Source organism: Pongo abelii, chromosome 1 (assembly GCF_028885655.2).
Source record: "Pongo abelii isolate AG06213 chromosome 1, NHGRI_mPonAbe1-v2.0_pri, whole genome shotgun sequence".
NCBI lineage: Eukaryota > Metazoa > Chordata > Mammalia > Primates > Hominidae > Pongo > Pongo abelii.
Genome location: NC_071985.2, coordinates 137,721,565 through 137,739,969, shown reverse-complemented (window position 1 = coordinate 137,739,969; position 18,405 = coordinate 137,721,565). Strand labels below are relative to the sequence as shown.

Sequence of the window (18,405 nt, the reverse complement as noted above, 5' to 3'; positions counted from 1 at the left end):
TTTCCTTTCTGTTCCGGGAAGCCAGTATGTTTTCCTTTATCAGATTCCTGTTTTACCAACAGCAGGAATGGTAATGGTGAATGGATGCAGGGTTTTAAAATCAGCCAATTTTGTTCTGACTTCTGTAGGTCAGTGACTGGAGTCACTGCGTAACAAGCTAAATTCCCAGATTTATCTCATGAAATATGATTTCTCATACAAACAAAAGTTGTGAGAACTCCATGAGCAAGACCAGCTGCTTTTGGGGGCTGCCAAATTTTAAACTGTTATTTGAAAAGCAAAAAGACCAGGCAAACATCCGAGAGACAGACCTAACTGCAGATAAGTATTGTAATCTTGTTCACTATAATCAAAACAGAATGGATTGCTTATTCTGTTACCCTATTGGTATTGCTCACATTTTAAAATTTAGGTGCTGGGCTCAAGAATGATAATTTTATTATTAAGCTTCAAGAGTCACATTGTATTGTATGCATCGAATATCACGTAATCGAAAACACTGAAAAGCTAGCGTTTACACTCTTGGATCATACCCGCAACGGCCAAGGATTCCCACTGGCCGCTAGCAGCAGGGCTGTCTCCTGTGAAGGCAGGAGACAAACGAGGAGCGTTATGACACTTTGCTCCCAGGACTTTGGCGCACAGTTCCCATGAGTCCAGGTCCGTCCAGTCAACATCCTGAAGCCAGGACTGGCAGGTCCTGACCCTCCCTTTTTGCACCCGTAAGGGGAAGGGCCCGGGAATCTGGACCTTGTCTAGAGTCCCGGCGCCAGTACCAGTTCGGAGGGTATCCTGGAGGTTGTTACTAACCCGGGCCTCCCAGGGTTGCTAACAGCTCCACGGGGGCGAAGAATTTTATTTTGTTAACTGTGGTTATCTCCAACACTCAGTTCAAACCTAAGCCGGGCAAAGTCTCACCTTGTCTCCCGGTCACTTCCCTGCTTGTTTGTTTCTTCCTAACTCCCAAGTGTCTTTCGCCCAGTTCATCCCCACCTCAGCAGCCCAAGGCTCGGCGGGGACGGTCGGGGTTCGAAGCCTGCAGCTAAACTTAGAGGGTTTCAGGCTTTGCTGGGAGGCCTCCCTGTGCTCAGAAGAGCCGGGGGTAAGCTGGGCGGTCGCCTTGGGTGCAGACAGAGGCGCGGGGCCTCGGCCTCCAAGAAAATCCCCAAACCGAGAGGCTGAGCTTCGCGTCTGTAGTTACTGAGCAGGAGCTTCTGGGCGGAACTTCTAAGGGCCCCGCCCGCCCAGTCTACCCTGGCCGTCGCCCCGACTCGCCTCGCCCACATCCCGTTTCGTTCCGCCCCAGCTCCGTCTCGTCCCGCCCCCGTCCCGCCCGGCTGCGGAGGCGCGGGGCGCCCCCGGGTGGCCGCGGGCAGTGCTGCTCCTGGCCGGTGGAGGCGGCGGCGGCAGCGGAAGGGGAAGCGCTGAGGCGGCGGGGCCCACAGCCATGGCGGAGCCCGTGCAAGAGGAGCTCTCGGCCCTGGCCGCGATTTTCTGCGGGCCCCACGAGTGGGAGGTGCTGAGCCGCTCAGGTGACTACCCCCGCGCGGGAGGGACAGGGCGCCCTCAGGGGCCACCCGCGTTCGCTTTGCGTCTTCTCCCCACCGCGGAGCCTGGGCACCCCGCCTGGGCCCACGTATGGGGACCGGGTTAGTTGAATGATGGAATGACACGCCCCGGAGGCCGGAGTGGTGTCGCAGCGGGCGGGAGTGTGAGGCGACCCCAGAAACACTAAGAGAGCGGCGCGGCCCACTGGGGCCTCTGCCGCCCGTCCCGCTACTGGAGCCAGGGGCCCCTGCGTGCGCGTCCCCAGGCCCTCCCCTAGCCTTCCACCCCTCAGATCTCACCCTATAAAGAAGCCTGTGCTGACGCCCCCTCGTTGTTCTGTGTCCTTCCTAAGCACTATGCCCTGGGCACCCCGAGAGCACTCCCCGGTTTTAACTCTACACGGGTATTTGTACGTCTGAAGTTGCAGGAGGGCAGGGTCTGTTTGGTAATAACTCCAGGCACCTGGAACAGTGCCGGCCAGGCACATGGTAGGTAGTTGGTAAATGTTTGTTAACTGAACTTTTTAATTTATCCAGTGCTCAGCCTCAACTTTATTTGCATTCTATTTCCAAGTTGATTGCTTTTCTGATACTTTTTTTTTTTTTTAGGTGGAGTCTCGCTCTGTTGCCCTGGCTGGAGTGCAGTGGATCCATCTCGACTCACTACAGCCTGCGCCTCCCGAGTAGCTGGGATCACAGGCGCGTGCCACCATGCCTGGCTGATTTTTATTCATTTTATTTTATTTATTTTTAATTTTTTTAAGACGGAGTCTCACTTCGTCGCCTAGGCTGGAGTGCAGTGGCGCGATCTCGGCTCACTGCAACCTCCGCCTCTGGGGTTCACGCCATTCTCCTGCCTCAGCCTCCCGAGTAGCTGGGACTACAGGCGCCCGCCACCACGCCTGGCTAATTTTTTATATATTTTTTTTAGTAGAGACCGGGTTTCACCTTGTTAGCCAGGATGGTCTCGATCTCCTGACCTCGTGGTCCGCCCGCCTCGGCCTCCGAAAGTGTTGGGATTACAGGCGTGAGCCACTGCGCCCGGCCTATTTTTTTTTTTTTTTTTTTGAGACAGAGTCTCGTTCTGTCCCCCAGGCTGGAGTGCAGTGTCGCGATTTCGGCTCACTGCAAGCTCCGCCTCCTGGGTTCACACCATTCTCCTGCCTCAGCCTCTCGAGTAGCTGGCACTACAGGCGCCTGCCACCATGACTGGCTAATTTTTTGTATTTTTAGTAGAGACGGGGTTTCACCATGTTGGCCAGGCTGGTCTCAATGTCCTGACCTCGTGATCCGCGCGTCTCGGCCTCCCAAGGTGCTGGGATTACAGGCGTGAGCCAAGGTGCCTGGCCTTCTGATACTTTTTTTTAAACAAGCTCTTGAGGGCTTTATTAGTCATTTAGCCCACATTTATTGAATCCCTGCTGCCTGCAGACTTTGTCAGGGTTTCAGAGACACCGCTACCCATGGCCTCTAGGAGCTTACAGTGTAGAGAGGTTCTTTTGACTATTTTTTGATGGTAGGTGAAACTTACTGTCCCTGTATGTGGCTTCTATTGAGTTAAAAAAACAAAAAACAAAACACTGCCATGTATGAGAAAGTGATTCAGTTTTCACTTAGCTTTCAGATACATTATGTACATGTTTGGGGCATGAGATTTATCGTTCTAATGTTATATTGTAGCTACCATTAAAATTGGCTTTCTGACCATAAATTGGTTAACCTTTAAGAAGGTAGTCTAGGCCTGGCGCAGTGGCTCACGCCTGTAATCCCAGCACTTTGGGAGGCCGAGGCGGGTGGATCACCTGAGGTCAAGAGTTCGAGACCAGCTTGGCCAACATGGCGAAACCCCATCTCTACTAAAAATACAAAAATTAGCTGGGCATGGTGGCACGTGCCTGTAATCCTTGCTACTTGGGAGGCTGAGGCAGGAGAATCACTTGAACCTGGGAGGCGGAGGTTGCAGTGAGCCAAGATCTCACCATTGCACTGCAGCCTGGGTGACAAGAATGAAACTCTGTCTCAGAAAAAAAAAAAAAAAGTCTAAAAATGGGCTGGATGTTGTGAGAAAACCATTTAAGATTAAGATCCTTCATGATATCCATCGGGTGTGTTATTCACTGAAGGACAGGGACTGACTTCCATTTATTCCTTCTTGCATTCATCCACTCATTGGGCACTGTTATGTTCCAGGCACTATGCACCTATTAGTGTAATGGAGTTGCTTTCTTTTTAGTGCCCAGCCTGACTTGTATCTTTTGAAACAATTGTTTAAAATCCATATGAAGGGATTTACTCACTTTTAGTGTTTTCTTATCATCCCTCTTCTGATTGGATAATTCTTCACCATCTCCCTCTCTGTCTTCACTGTTCTCTTTATTGATAATTACTTCTGCCTGAGGCAGCTATTTGAATAGATCATCAGATTTCCTAAATTCCTTTATTATGGCTCAGTTGGGAATATCCTGGAAAAATGAACCTGCAGTTTCCCATCACACCTTAAAGAACTGGTAATGGTCTGGGTCATTAGTACACAGCTGAGCATAAAACACTGCTGAAGGGTCAGAGAAAACCCAAAAATGTAAGCATAGAAAGAAAACAGTTTCTTAATCTTGAGAACACTGTGGACCCTTTATCTGCTGTTAAATTGAGCATGACTTTCAAGCCATGCCTCCTAATTAATTTAATTCAGTGTTCTGGCATCAATAAGTAATTGAATTATAAAAGAATTCAGTGTAGCAACTTAGGACATTTTGTTGCTGAGAGGTAGAATAATTCAGTGATTGAAATGGGGATGTTTGATGTTCACAACTGGGAATTAAGGGTAAGGTAAGGCCTTTTTTTTTTTTTTTCCCCATGATTTTTGTAACATCTTTTTACAAAGTAAGGACTTCTTTAACAGACAACAGTAAACATGCAGCAGACTGCTGGCTACCACTCACCGTCACTGTCAGTTTGGGTTGGAGGATACACACTTGATACCAGAACACACTAAACACCAGTTCTTTTCTGGCCTCCCCCAAATAAGGTTCTCCCTTTTGCCGCTGGAATCAGGAGAATGTTGCAGAGGAATTGCATTCCTGGTAACAAGATAACCCAGCAAGACTCAGACTGCTAACCCAAGGATCAACTATTAAGGCCGTAAGATTGAAGAAGCTAAATAATTGGATTCCATTTAGCTGGATTAATTTTATGCTGAGAATTTCAGGGGATTTTATCTGCCTTTTGATCTCTTTACAATGGTTATAGTAAGCTTCTAGTAAGAGGCATAACCATCTTAGGGGTGCAAATTAAGTAAGTCCCTACACTCCCATCTACAAGGGAGGGCTGTGGATAGACCACATTAGGGATATTCTGTTTTTTGTATGCATTGTAGTCAGTCCAGGTGCCAGATTTGATGGGGTGACCTGCCATGTACGTGATACTTTAAATGCATCTTACTTGATGAGGGGTACTATTGGTCTTACTTCACAGAGAAGATAACTGATACTCAGACTGGTTAAATAACCACCAGGCTCCAGGTGTATGGGCCTTTGCACTGCATCATGCTCCTTAATAGAGAGATGGGGCTGTTGCACCAGGAAAATAGTTCTTGGAAAGCAAGGAAATACTTGTCCAGAGAGAGCGATAATAAGCACCCAGAGAAAAGACATGAGTGTGAGCCAACTTATGTTCAGAACAATCCCAAAGGGGAGTGTTTGTGCATGTATGTGTGGATCTATGAGAGGCGTGAGACTGGTATTGCATCACCATTTTCCTGATGAGGAAATTGAGTGACACAGATTATGTGGCCATAGTCAATGTTCATTATATGTGGGAGTTGTGCTTCTGGAAAGAATCTTACAGATAAAAAAGTTGTAAGATGGGAGAACCCAATATCATGTAATAGGTTTTCACGGAAGCTGCAGAGTGAATTTTTGTATTTTATCAACACTAATGTTCAAATTAGTTTGGGCCCTCTTATAAAATGAATCATGACTGTCACACATTGACTCCTCTAAATCTGCTCAGCTCTGTTTTCTGCTGATTGTCAGTATTGAGCTGACTTCTATAAAACCGATGAGATTGTTACTTTTAGCTTCATTTTTTTTAGTTTTTTTTTCTTCTGAAGCTACATTGAAACTTGTGTAAAAATCCAACTGAAGCATAAAACAAGCACTGGTGTATGCTTGCCTGGGAGCTGCCTGGGAGCAAGAGGAGACAGTCTTGTCTTACCAAGTATGAGAGGGTGCTGGAGGTTTCTTTGTGGTTTTCTTCAAAGTTGTATGTTGAGGATATATAACAATTGCAAAGAAAAAAAAAATACAAGTGTAGGGAAGGTCAGATGTATATGGTATGTAAATAATTTCTTAATGGGCTCTTAGTGAATCCTGAAGAACCCATTCTCTTAAATTTTACCTTTTTTTAAAAGTGTCTTCTGTTATTTGACTGCATTTATAGAGTTTCTGTTGTGTGTTGTATTTTATTAAGTAGAATGAAACCTTAAAAATAGCATTAGTGTGAATTTGGAGTTCTAAAAGTTTAGTTTCTCTAGTTTGAATTTCTGTTTGGAATGTGGTTAGGAGCTTACTTTCGGATGTTTGTAAGGAAGCATAAGGTTTGAAACCTATTTCAGTTTGTGTTTTAGGTATGAAAATGATACACTTACTATAAGACAGAATGATTTGGTTAGAAACAACAAGTAGTCAATTTGTATCAACTTTAACCAGAGGGCAAGACCTACCTCTTTTGGTAGGGTCTTTAGAATACATGAAAACAGCCTTGGACTTATGGAGATTTTAGTTTTCTGGGGCAAGCCTTAAGTTTTCTAGGGCATAGATGTTTGTTGAGAATGATCAGTTTGTGAATTAAGCTTATTAACTAAGGTTTTGGGGGGCTAAGGAGGGGCAGAGATTAGTATTAGATTTAGAGCATAATTATTTTTCTGCTAATCACTGTTTGTAAGCTGTTAATAACCTTAAAGCAGATAGGAGCAACTTTGTTTTCTTTTTTATTATGGCAAAAAAAGAAAACAAAAAATCAGACTTACAGTGCATGTGTTAGATGAAAAATTCTGAGGCAGAAAGGAGCCAGTTTAATTGCTTGTACAATGTCAAGCAGATGAGAAATGGAAGAGTACAATACATACTTCTAGAGTTTTTGGGAGAAAATGAGTTTTTAAAAGTATGTGATTTTATTGCCACATTAAATACCAGAAGAATGGAGTATGTTATTGGGCTTTTCAGTTTCTTGTAGAGATGACAGTATCATTTTGTATAATCTTATTTTGCAGCTACAGTGTATGTGTGGGTGGGCAGGGGGATTTACCAAGACCAATTAGGAAGAATGCTGATCTTTTCCAATTCTTAAAAGAACTAAGGCAGTTTTCTTCCGAACATGTAACTAGTATGAGGGTCACAGTTTTCTAAGGTGAAAGTCAGGAGTTTCACCCATTGCTATTCTGTTTGCTGACTAGGACCAGAAAATAACACAGAGAAAAATGAAAACTGGTAAGGACTGACATGGCTGGCTCAATAGCTTTTCAAGACTTTTCCCCTGGACTACCAACATGTTTCTTTCATGTGGTTCCCTGCACTAGAGAGGACCCGGTAGGTGTTTATATGGCACAGGTTGGAGAACACTGTGGGTCTCAGGGTTTTGATCAGAAGGGGATTCTTCAAAGTTTGCAGCATAGCATCTTGCTTTCAGTGTGGATACATTGCCTTCTTTTGTAATAAAATCTGCCTCCTCCTCATAAGGACCCTTGTGATTACATTCAGGGCTCACCTGGGTAATCCAGGATAGTACCCCCCTCTCGAAATCCTTAACTTAATCATGTCTGCAGAGGCGCTCTTGTCATGTGAGGGAGCGTATTCACAGCTTCTGGGGAACAGAATGTACACATCTTTGGGCCCATTATTTACCACAGGTACTGGGGGTTTCTGCACCTGTGAGATCCATGATTACAAGCTACTAGCACAATTCCAAGAGCTGTATGACTGTAAAATTGAAAAGTTTTTTGTATTCCCCCATTTTGGTTGTTGTTTAAAAAGAAAATCAAGATATTTCAGTGCTGGAAAAAATGTTAATTTAGTTTAACCACAATAATTCTGGGCATGAAAATACCATAAAATAAGTTTGAAATACCATGGAAGTCATTAGGTGGGACTTAGGGAGGAACTGTGGAACTGGACAAAATTTTAGTAGACAGAAAGTTAAGGGCCTTCTTGGAGATAATGGGAGCAAGAGGCAGAGATGGGACACCCAAGACTGAGGACATGATATAAAATGGGTAGTTGAAGCAAAGAGTGAGGAGAGAGGAAGTCAGAGTGGTAGGCTGGCCCTAGGCGTTGCATGGAGGAATTTGTAATTCATTTCAGTCTGGGAGAGTGGTATTGGGATAATTTGGTGTGGGGAGAGGCAGGTGGCGAGGAGACCACTATTGGAGAAGCCAGAGAAAGGCCTGAATTAGGAGGGTGGAAGGGAGAGAAATATTGGAGGACTTGTGGGATTTGGCAGTTGAATGCTAAGTATGAAAGAAGGAGGGGAAAAAAAGAGTTGAAGGCAGCTTTAAGATTTTATGCCTAGGCTAGGTGTGGTGGCTTACACCTGTAATCCCAGCACTTTGGGAGGCCGAGGCAGGTGGATCACCTGAGGTCAAGAGTTTGAGACCAGCCTGGCCAACATGGTAAAACCCCGTCTCTACTAAAAACACAAAAATGAGCCAGGTGTGGTGGCAGGCGCCTGTAATCCCAGCTACTCGGGAGGCTGAGGCAGGCGAATTGCATGAACCCAGGAGGCAGAGGTTGCAGTGAGCCGAGATCACACCACTGCACTCCAGCCTGGGTAACAGAGCGAGACTCTGTCTCAAAAAGAAAAAAAATGCCTAGGTAACTGGAGGAAGAAAGTTTGTGGAATTATGCTTTACAGAATGCCTGCCATTTAGGGGTTTAGGAAAAGTAGAAAAAACAGTGCAGCGATGAGCAGGGATATAGGAAAAGAACCAGGACACTGTGGTGTCTGGGAGGTAAGGGAAGAGAGAATTTTGAGATTGGTTCGGCAGGTTCAGATGCTATAGAAGGGTAGGACTGGATAAAGGCCACAGAATGTGGCTATGTCAGGGGTGCCCAAAGCACCCTCACACTCAGTGATTTGCCAGAAGCACTTAGAGGACCCAGAAAAACTTATATTCATGGGTGTAGTTTATTGCAGCGTAAGAATACAGACTAAAATCAGCAAAGAAAAGAGTTGCATGGAATGAAGTCCAGGAGAAATTGGGAGCAAGTATCCAGGTGTCTCCTCCAGTAGAGTCACACAGACATGCTTAATTTTCTTAGCAATCATGTGTGACAACATGTGACATGTGTTCCCAACCAGGACACCTCATTTGAACCTCCTTGTCAGAATTTTAATTGGGAGTCAATCTTGTCAGCATGTAATACCTGTGTGAGTCATTTCAGCTACTCAGACTCCAGTCTCTAGAGCAAGAAGATTCACCATAAATCACATTGTTAGCCTAAATCATTTAATCAGACACTGTGTGGTCCAACACTTCAGGCATACAAAAATTAAAAAAATAAATAAAAAATAAAACCCACACTCTTTTTTTTTTTGAGATGGAGTCTCACTCTGTCACCCAGGCTGGAGTGCAGTGATGGCGATCTCAGCTCACTGCAAGCTCCACCTCCTGATAAAACCCACACTCTTAACAGGCAGAATGTTACTAGGACTCTTAGTTCAGCTCTCAGGAGCCAGCCATGGGCCAGTCCTGAAGACAGGCTGTTCGTGGAAATGTGCAGAATTTGAGCACCCCACTCCTCCTGAGTTTTCTCTTTCTTGCACAGTGGCAATTAGGTCATTGGTAATGTTTGAGAAAGGAGCTTCAGAGAGAAGGTATGTCGGAAGCCACAGTACAAGTAGTTGTGGAGAGAGTGGCTTGTGGGAAAATGGATGAGAGAATTATATTTTAAGAAGACTGCAGATGAAAGGATAGAGAATGATAGGTCAGTAGCTTAAGGGAATTAGTAGCATTGAATTTTTTTTTTAAGCAAGGAGAAGATAAATATTTTCTTAGTGGAGGAGAGGAATAATTAGAGGGAGGGATAGAAAATGCAAGCACTGCCCAGGTGTGGTGGCACACCACCTGTAATCCGAGCACTTTGGGAGGCCAATACGGGAGGATTGCTTGAGGCCAGGAGTTCAATACCAGCCTGGGCAACATAGCAAGGCCCCCATCTCTACAAAAAATAATAATAATAATTAGCTAGGCATGATGGTACATGCCTGTAATCTCAGCTACTCAGGAGGCTGAGGTGGGAGGACTGTTTGAGCCCAGGAGGTCAACACTGCAGGGAGCCATGATCATCCTACTGCACTCTAGCATGGGTGACAGAGTGAGACTCAATCTCAAAAAGCAAACAAAAACAAAAAGCAAGCACAAGACCAGTGATAGGGTTTCCTGTGGAAGGGAGGAAGACACTTCTTTCTCAGATAAAACAGTGAAAAAGAGCAAGATGATTAAAAAAAAAAGTATAATCAAGTGGCCCAGCAGTTCCTAGGCAGCAATGACAACTGCAGTTCCTTGGTCACTAACACACTTCCATGGATTCAGCCAGTAAGGAGACAGTGAACCCAGATGGATTTGGACAGTTACTGCTTAATGCACAGCAGGCAGCATTAGCTTCATGTTCACATTGATTCTCCTTGTCCCCCAAGTTCAGTGGGGGTGATGTGGAGGTAGGCTGAGGTGCATACTATGCACTCAGTGGGTCTCTGTTATAGCTGAGGGGCAGTGAGCTTAGGAACCCTCCGGTCTTATGAGGGGGCTGCTAGTGATCCTGCTCAATCTTTGTCCTGAAGGAATATGTTACCTTATATTGCATAGGAAACAAATCTGCCCTCTGACCTGGAGGGAGAAACTCTAGCTTCCAAGGCTGTCAGTTATGCAAATGTCCTTGAACAAAGATATTGATGCCCTTTGCTCAGAAGGCATTCAGAAATGCCAGATTGTGGGCATCTGACCCGCAGACACTGACCTAGTGATGGATGAGAGACGTACACTGACATAGACATTTTGCTTGTCAGTGCGGCTAAGGGGGTTCTGCTCCTGAATCTGCAGTGTAGGCCACAATAAGCTGGCGAAGTTCACATTTATTTAGTACAGATTAAATGACAAAGGTCATGAGTAAACACCACTAGAAGGTAATTAACATTGCCACCCCCCCTACCCCCCGCCAGGGGAGAGCAGTCGTGCACCCACAGATAATCAAAGGTTGGTCTTAGGACCACATGAGTAAACAAGCTATTTAGGTAAGCTCTCCCACATTCCCTTGTTATTTGCTCTTTTGCTATCAACTCAAGGTAAAGAGGATTAGGCTGCTTTCAGCCAAATCTTTTACTGAAGCTATGCACCACCACCCCGCAGCCTTCCAAGAAGGTTTGTGACTATTTCCTATAACTATCTTTACAATTTTTCCTCTACAGTTTTTCCCACCACCCTGACTGAACTCCCACACCAGATCCCTGGATAATTATCTACCAACACAGACATTTATGTTTATATAAATTGTATGTACATGTATATGTACGCATATTTATGAATAAAGAAATGTTTAGGTGTAGAAGAGAAGTCAAGGAAGATCACTTGGGATATATCCCTGCTCTCGTGTTCTGAAACACTGGATTGAGTCAATATGATGGGATCTGTGTCTTACCTGTCATTTTCCCTCAGAGACTAGTACAGTGCCTTGAACTTAGTAGGTGTTCAGTGAATGCTTGTTGAATGATGAATGATTGAAGATCTTTAAAAGTTCTCCTCCTCCTTGAAGAGAGAATGTCAACTCCCTAGATGATTATTAGAAAGTTTATTCAGCCTAAATGGTCGTTTGTTGTCTGCAGTTCTATTTGTAATGTCTGTTTTACATATTGAAATGTACTGTTTTAACATAGGCAGCCTACTTTAACAATCAAGTATTTTTTTTAAAAGGGTAAGTAGTTAGTCCGGGTGCGGTGGCTCATGTCTGTAATCCCAGCACTTTGGGAGGCCAAGGCGGGCGGTTCACCCGAGGTCAGGAGTTTGAGACCAGCCTGGCTAACATGGAGAAACTCTGTCTCTACTAAAAATACAAAAATAGCTGGGCATGGTGGCATATGACTGTAATCCCAGCTACTCGGGAGGCTGAGGCAGGAGAATTGCTTGAACCCAGGAGGTGGAGGTTGCAGTGAGCCGAGATCATGCCACTGCACTCCAGCCTGGGCGACAGAGTGAGATTGTGTCTCAAAAAAAAAAAAGAATAAGTAACTAGATAGAGGAAGAAGTGTTTTGAGAAACATGATGAGTTTTGGAGGAATGTACAAAGTTAGATTTGGAAAATTTTTCTTATGAAATACACATATAAATTGTATCATTTTAATATGGTCTTTGTAATGGTTAACTGTCTGTGTTTCCAGATGATGTCCTAAAATAGTCGTTCCTTGCAGCTGGTACTGAAGAGTGTATGAAAGAAAAACTCTGTAACAGATGTGTCTGGTCCTGTATGAATCAATGTCTGTAGAAATGGCTTTTATATATGTGGAATCAGAAGGCTGGGAAACAATTTTAATGTTCTGTTAGGTTCTTTAAAATGGGGATACATTCAGGTCTCAGTTGTTGAGGCTGTTGAGCAGCAATCCAGGTATGAAAATGGGAAAGATTTGACTGCTTCTCTCATGCAGAGGAATAAAGCAAAGGCACGTGCAGAGGGAAGTAGGAGTGGAGAGAGGCAAGTTAGCTTCAGAGAGATTTATTTGCACCCAGTTCTGTTCTACTCACCCTGACGTTTTATCATCTTTTTGAAAAGTGGCATGAAGTGGTATGGAACACATCAGAGGGTGAAGCCGAGCAAATCTGAAAGAGAGCAGAGGATTTCATATGATATCCTATGTGTGCTTTCCCCTTCCTTCTTAGGAGCTGGAAGAGGCAGAATTGATGTCCACTCAATTTCAGTTCATCTTGCCACCTTCGTATTACACTGATACTAATATATTTGAAATAAGAAGAGAACATTCCAGGCAGTTACTGTGTCACATGCAGTCATCAGTTTCTCTGCGACCCTACAACCACAGGGGATTCCATTGTTTGCTTTGACTTGGACTTCTCATAAAATGACTTTCGTTGGATTGAGTGTATAATTTTTAAATTAATTACTGATTTTGTATATATGTGGTATTGTATCTTTGAAAGCTCATATGAGTTTATTAGGGATTTTCAGAATTATCAACTAAGTCTGGCTAGAAAAAAAATTATCTGATGAAAAACCTTTCTGGTAACTTAATAAAAATGGGGTGATAGCAAGTGTAAATGCCAGTTAAGTCCTGGGTGCTGGTGTGTGTGAATACATGAATACATGTGTATGGTTGAAGGAAATAATTTGTAAATCATAGCTTTCCTAGTATTACGTGTCCCTTCATAAAATAGCTCAGAGTTTTCTCATGAAAAATAAATTGACATTTGAGACAAAAGTTTGAACTTGCTAGTGTTCCATTCAAATTGAGTAATGTACAGCTAATGATTATTTTTGGATGCCTTCCAGAGACAGATGGGACCGTGTTCAGAATTCACACAAAAGCTGAAGGATTTATGGATGCGGATATACCTCTGGAATTGGTGTTCCATTTGCCAGTCAATTATCCTTCATGTCTACCTGGTATCTCGATTAACTCTGAACAGTTGACCAGGGCCCAGTGTGTGACCGTGAAAGAGAAGTTACTTGAGCAAGCAGAGAGCCTTTTGTCGGAGCCTATGGTTCATGAGCTGGTTCTCTGGATTCAGCAGAATCTCAGGCATATCCTCAACCAACCAGAAACTGGCAGTGGCTATGAAAAGTGTACTTTTTCAACAAGCACGACTGTGGATGATGGATTGTGGATAACTCTTTTGCATTTAGATCACATGAGAGCAAAGACTAAATATGTCAAAACTGTGGAGAAGTGGGCTTCAGATTTAAGGCTGACAGGAAGACTGATGTTCATGGGTAAAATAATACTGATTTTACTACAGGGAGACAGAAACAACCTCAAGGTGCCAAAAAGTTAAATGTTGAGTATGAATCTGGCTATTTTCTGCTTAAAATGGTGTGTCTTTAAGTGTGTTTTATAACAATGGGATAGATTAATTATTAAGATGTTTCTGCTTTCATTATTACCATCTTAATGGATCTTCCTTTTCTTTTTAAAGAATGTCTGACTGCTAATTACAAGTACAAACTTGCAAAGCTTGAAGAATAAGATTACATTTTAAAAATCATGTCACTTAATAAAGTGACAGGTTATTTTAAAAGCTCTGTGGCACATGAGTGTTTGTTTCTGTAATTAGCTATGAGCTTGAATTTTATAAATGTGCACTAAAAGTTTGTGCATATTAATATTTCTTCCTATAGTTAGGCACAGCAAGGTGTGTATTTGTGGATAGTCTGCAAGATTTGTAACTTTCTGGCTGTTAAAAATACATTCTGACACTTTAATTTGGTATCTATAATACCTGGAAAGAGGAGCTTGTCTGTTATAACCGAGATTTCATGTTAGTAGAAGTAGAATCATTAGGGCTGTCAACTTGTCACCTCCTACCTAACTTGCTTTCCACCTGACTTGTCTCAGCAGTTGCTTTCAAAATCATCATCCTCTTCAGATTTTTCAAGTTCTTATTCTAAACTCATCTGACCTGTTTTAGGTGGGACAAGATGAGGAAAACTGTTTTTTATATTTTAAATATTAGAAGAGCTACAAATCACTTAATAGGTTTTATACTTTCAGATAGGTTAGGTCACGAATAATTACATTTGAATTTATTTAGGACAAATTTAGTGTGAACAGCCTATAATCTTAAAGATTTGTAGAATAATGACTTAGTTTTTTCATGATGGGCTCTTACCACAAAACTGCTTTGGCATTTGGTTAACCAGACTCGTGCTGGGTTAAAGTATATAGATATAACAGTAATTCAGATTTAATGCATATCTTGGATTGGGACTGACTGAGGAACCTCTTGTTTTAAAGTGATTTGTAGTATATCTATAACGTTTGATCCTTTTGGGTAAAATAGTAGCTGACAAAAAATAAATATAAATTAATTTTCATGCTCATCTTTACCTAAAAGGCTGAGATTTCTCTTTAAGCCAGCTCAGGAATATTAGGCTAAACACAGCTGTTTTGCAGATGTTCTTACTCAGATTGAAACATCAATTAATTAACAAGTATTTATTCATATTTCCTAGAACCCTGCTAATGTAGAGAAATAATACTTTTTTAGGAGATCTTTTATCAGCTCTCTCTAAAATGTCATTTTATATAAATTTTTCTCATATTTTTATAAGATTGTATACTAGGATTGAGGATGTATAGGTACATATTTATAGATGCTATCAATTTGGAATGGTAAGTGCTGTGTGCCTGGTAATGTCATTTAGCTGCTGAATTTGTAATAGTAAGAACAGTGGCTTGTGCTCTTAAGTGTGCCATGGCGCTATATCCAGGTACTCCTCTAGTGCTTTGCATGTATTATCTCATTTAATCAGTACAACTTCCCTATGAGGTAGATCCTGCTATTAATTCCATTTTTGGAGAAGGCAACTGAGCCACAGAGGATTTAAGTAACCAGCCCAGAGTAAGAACTAGTAGTCAGTTCAATCCAGATTTAAACTTGAGGAGTTGGATTATATTGTTCTTTACTCCTGTATCCACCACTACATTATTCTGCCAAGTATGTTAAAACAAGTATATAAAAATTCTTACTGCTTGATTTAAAAAGGGGGTATTTAAGCATGAAAATAAGCCTACAGGTTTATGGCTCCTTTAAAACTGGGACTTTGAGATTCAGAGTAAGATATGTATTTAATGTACTGATTTATTATTTAGGAGTACTTGATTCTTCAGAAAACCTCCAAAGTAGATGTGGACTCAAGTGGAAAGAAATGCAAAGAGAAAATGATTAGTGTACTGTTTGAAACAAAAGTACAGACAGAACACAAAAGGTATAATTTAGTACTATTGCAGATGGAAAAGCAACTGAATCGATAATTATACTCTGACAAATCTAGGCATATTCATGAGTTTCTCTTGTATAATGCAGGTTTCTGGCATTTGAAGTCAAAGAGTATTCAGCGTTGGATGAATTACAAAAGGAATTTGAAACTGCAGGACTTAAGAAGCTTTTCTCCGAATTTGTACTTGCTCTGGTAAAATGAAATGGAAGACAGGAATCTTTTAGTAAAATAGCAGTGTTTTTTGTTGTTTTTGCATTGGATTTGGGGAGTGGTTAACTGAAATAGTCACCAGGGAGCAATTTTAAAGTTTCTCTGAAGCAAAATGATAGGCATCATTCTAACTTCAGGAACAAAAGCCAGTTCTGTTTTATGAAATATTAAACATGAAGAAAACTTGTATATTCTAATGTTTGCCAGGAAAGTCTAGGTTCAGTAGATGAGACATTATTTAAAAGATAAATTTAAAAAGATGGTAAATGAACACTTGTTTTTATAGGCAATATTTGTTTGGAACTATGTAATTTTCTGGCTAATTTTCTTGTAATTAAATGATTTTTTTAAAAAAAGATTTGTTTTCATGTTTACTTTTCTTATATTTATATTTTTAGCATTTGATCGCCATTTTCCCCCATCCAGCTTATGTCTAATGTTTTAATAAATGTTAAGGAAAATATAACACTGATTTTTTTTAATGGAATTGCATAAATTGTTTAAATGCAAAGTTCTGTAGAACAAGATTTATAGTTGCTTTTTGAGGGTGTTCTAGAATAGCATGATACTTGCTAGCCTTAGGACTAGAGATTTGATTCCAATTAAAATTCTTATTTGAAAAATTGAACTTCTTGTTTTATAAGAGGAGAAATGTTCATACAGAATGAACCTGGCTTGCAAGATGGAGGAAATTATATAAAAATACTATTTTTTATTTCTTATGAAATCTGTCAAAACATGGTGAAACGTATTTATCATGACCTAATGAGAGAAGAAGCTGTAAGATAAAACTTGTATTAAAATCTGTAATAAAAATGTAAGTAGACATTTGTATCTCAGAAAGGATATTTGTACACATGAAGCCACTTGGGCTGCTAAAATAAGGGGCTGATTCATGGAAGAAAGGCCAAGTGAATCCCTTTGGCTGCCACCTATGAAGTATAGTGATATCATTATATAATTATAACTGATGGGGGAGGGAAGTGAGGAGAATGTGGCATGCTGAGCAGTGTTTCCTGACAGTAATGCTCTGTGATGATGTCAGTTCAATCTGATTGTCTTATTTTCAGGTACCTTTGTAATTTAATTATACCTATCTGTTGATTATTTTATGGGGTTTCTTTAATGAGGAGATGTTCAGTTTACTCTCATTCTAGTGTGTTGATTTTTTTTTTTTTGTTTTTTGGAGAACTGGTAAATGTAGTTAGATTGTTCTATGGCAAGAGCACGTATAGCAAGGAGAAGCTACCCTTCTGGTATGCAGAACTGAGAAAATAGGCTTGAAAATTTGGGACTGCTCATTATTACCCCTTCATTTGATTTACTGTAGTTTCAGTGAAAATTAAAATAATGAAAAAGAATAGAGTTGAGAATATTGGCCATATGGTTGAGATGGATTGAGGGGATCATGATATAATAATATTTTACCTTGACTCTTCTCTGCAAAAATATATTCCTGCTTATGCTTTCTGGTGCCCTTTTAGCCTTTCATCTTCAAATCTGACTCTTTACAGAAGAGCTTGAATCAGATCAACTTGAATGTTTGCTGTAATGACTTTTTCCAACGTAATGATATTTTTATCTGCTAAAATTATTTTTAAAACATATTGGTTATTATTACTTTCTTAGATGTTTACATCTAAGTCTTTCACAGATACATACACATCAGAATAGAAAACTAAACCTTGACAGAGTTAGCGATTTATGTAAATGTAATTTGACCTCTGGATAAAATAAAATTTTAAATTATATACCAAAAAGCTATGAGTCTCTTTCGTATTTCTTTAGTATTAGAGGAAGAGACTCTTAATTATTTGCATTTATATTTTTGCCTCAAACTCTGCTGCTTTCTTTTCAACTTGAGATACTTATGAAAAGATAATTAAGACTTCTGCTTCAGTGATGGTGGACCAGCTTTTCACTGAAGAAAACTAAAAATATAAAACACATCCTCTTAAAAGAATCAAAGTAAATAAGACAGTGAAAATTGCTGGGCTAAATCTTGGAGGGGAGAGGAATCCAGAGAAGTAAACCCAGCACTTAGGGCTATTTTTTCCTATGGGTACATTTGCCACCCTGCAATAGTTAGCTGAAGGGCCGAGTTCATTTTTGTCAGCTTGAAGATGTAGGGAGTAAATTTGGGGTCTGGAGGATAAAGTAGGTGGGGCCAAGAGCTAGGACCCCCAAAGGACTACACTGTGTTAATAAAGGTGAACTGTACATAAACCAATTGTCCTAGACTATAGGTAAGGTTTGAGAATTCTGGTGGGTCCAGAAAATCTTAAATCTTCAACTTGGATGATTCTAATACTCTCAAAGCCTCCAAATCTTCTTTGAAGAAAGCTAACATCCTCCTAAGGCCTCAAATTATATCTATGAATAATTTTAAAATTCAATATCTCACAAATGATCAGAGGTAACTGGATGCATGAAGAGACAAGATAGAAACAGCAGAAAAAACGCGATAGAAATCGGCTGGTTGTGGTGGTTCACATCTGTAATCCCAGGAACTTGGGAGGCTGAGGTGTGTAGATTGCTTGAGCTCAGGAGTTCGAAACCAGCTTGCATAATGTGATGAAACACGTCTCTACAAAAAATGCATAAACTATTAGCTGGGTGTGGTGGCATGCACCTGTAATCCCAGCTACTCGGGA

The 18,405-nt window shown here is 41.3% G+C and overlaps 1 protein-coding gene and 1 long non-coding RNA gene across 8 annotated transcripts in view; one reads left to right on the top strand and one right to left on the bottom strand.

The window, feature by feature from the left end:
• LOC103892008 (uncharacterized) overlaps window positions 1–1,223 on the bottom strand; it is a 76,492-nt gene extending 75,269 nt beyond the window's left edge. Inside the window, exon 1 of the long non-coding RNA XR_656250.2 lies at window positions 919–1,223. This is a non-coding gene — a long non-coding RNA (uncharacterized LOC103892008). The remainder of the gene's footprint in view (window positions 1–918) is intronic.
• A 147-nt stretch (window positions 1,224–1,370) lies between these two features.
• RWDD3 (RWD domain containing 3) lies at window positions 1,371–17,511 on the top strand. 7 transcript variants are annotated; one of them, NM_001131624.2, is given in 4 exon segments: window positions 1,416–1,532; window positions 13,094–13,581; window positions 15,414–15,529; window positions 15,628–17,511. In NM_001131624.2, coding segments are annotated over 4 exon segments (804 nt in total). In that variant the 5' UTR covers window positions 1,416–1,447; the 3' UTR covers window positions 15,743–17,511.
• Window positions 17,512–18,405: the final 894 nt, after the last annotated feature.

Excerpts from the sequence above, each read along its gene's own strand:
- RWDD3 (XM_063723810.1), top strand. The coding sequence starts at position 13,069 with ATGATTATTTTTGGATGCCTTCCAGAGACAGATGGGACCGTGTTCAGA. Across the intron at positions 13,582-15,413 it reads GAGACAGAAACAACCTCAAG|GAGTACTTGATTCTTCAGAA; the intron begins GTGCCAAAAAGT and ends TTTATTATTTAG. Across the intron at positions 15,530-15,627 it reads GTACAGACAGAACACAAAAG|GTTTCTGGCATTTGAAGTCA; the intron begins GTATAATTTAGT and ends TGTATAATGCAG.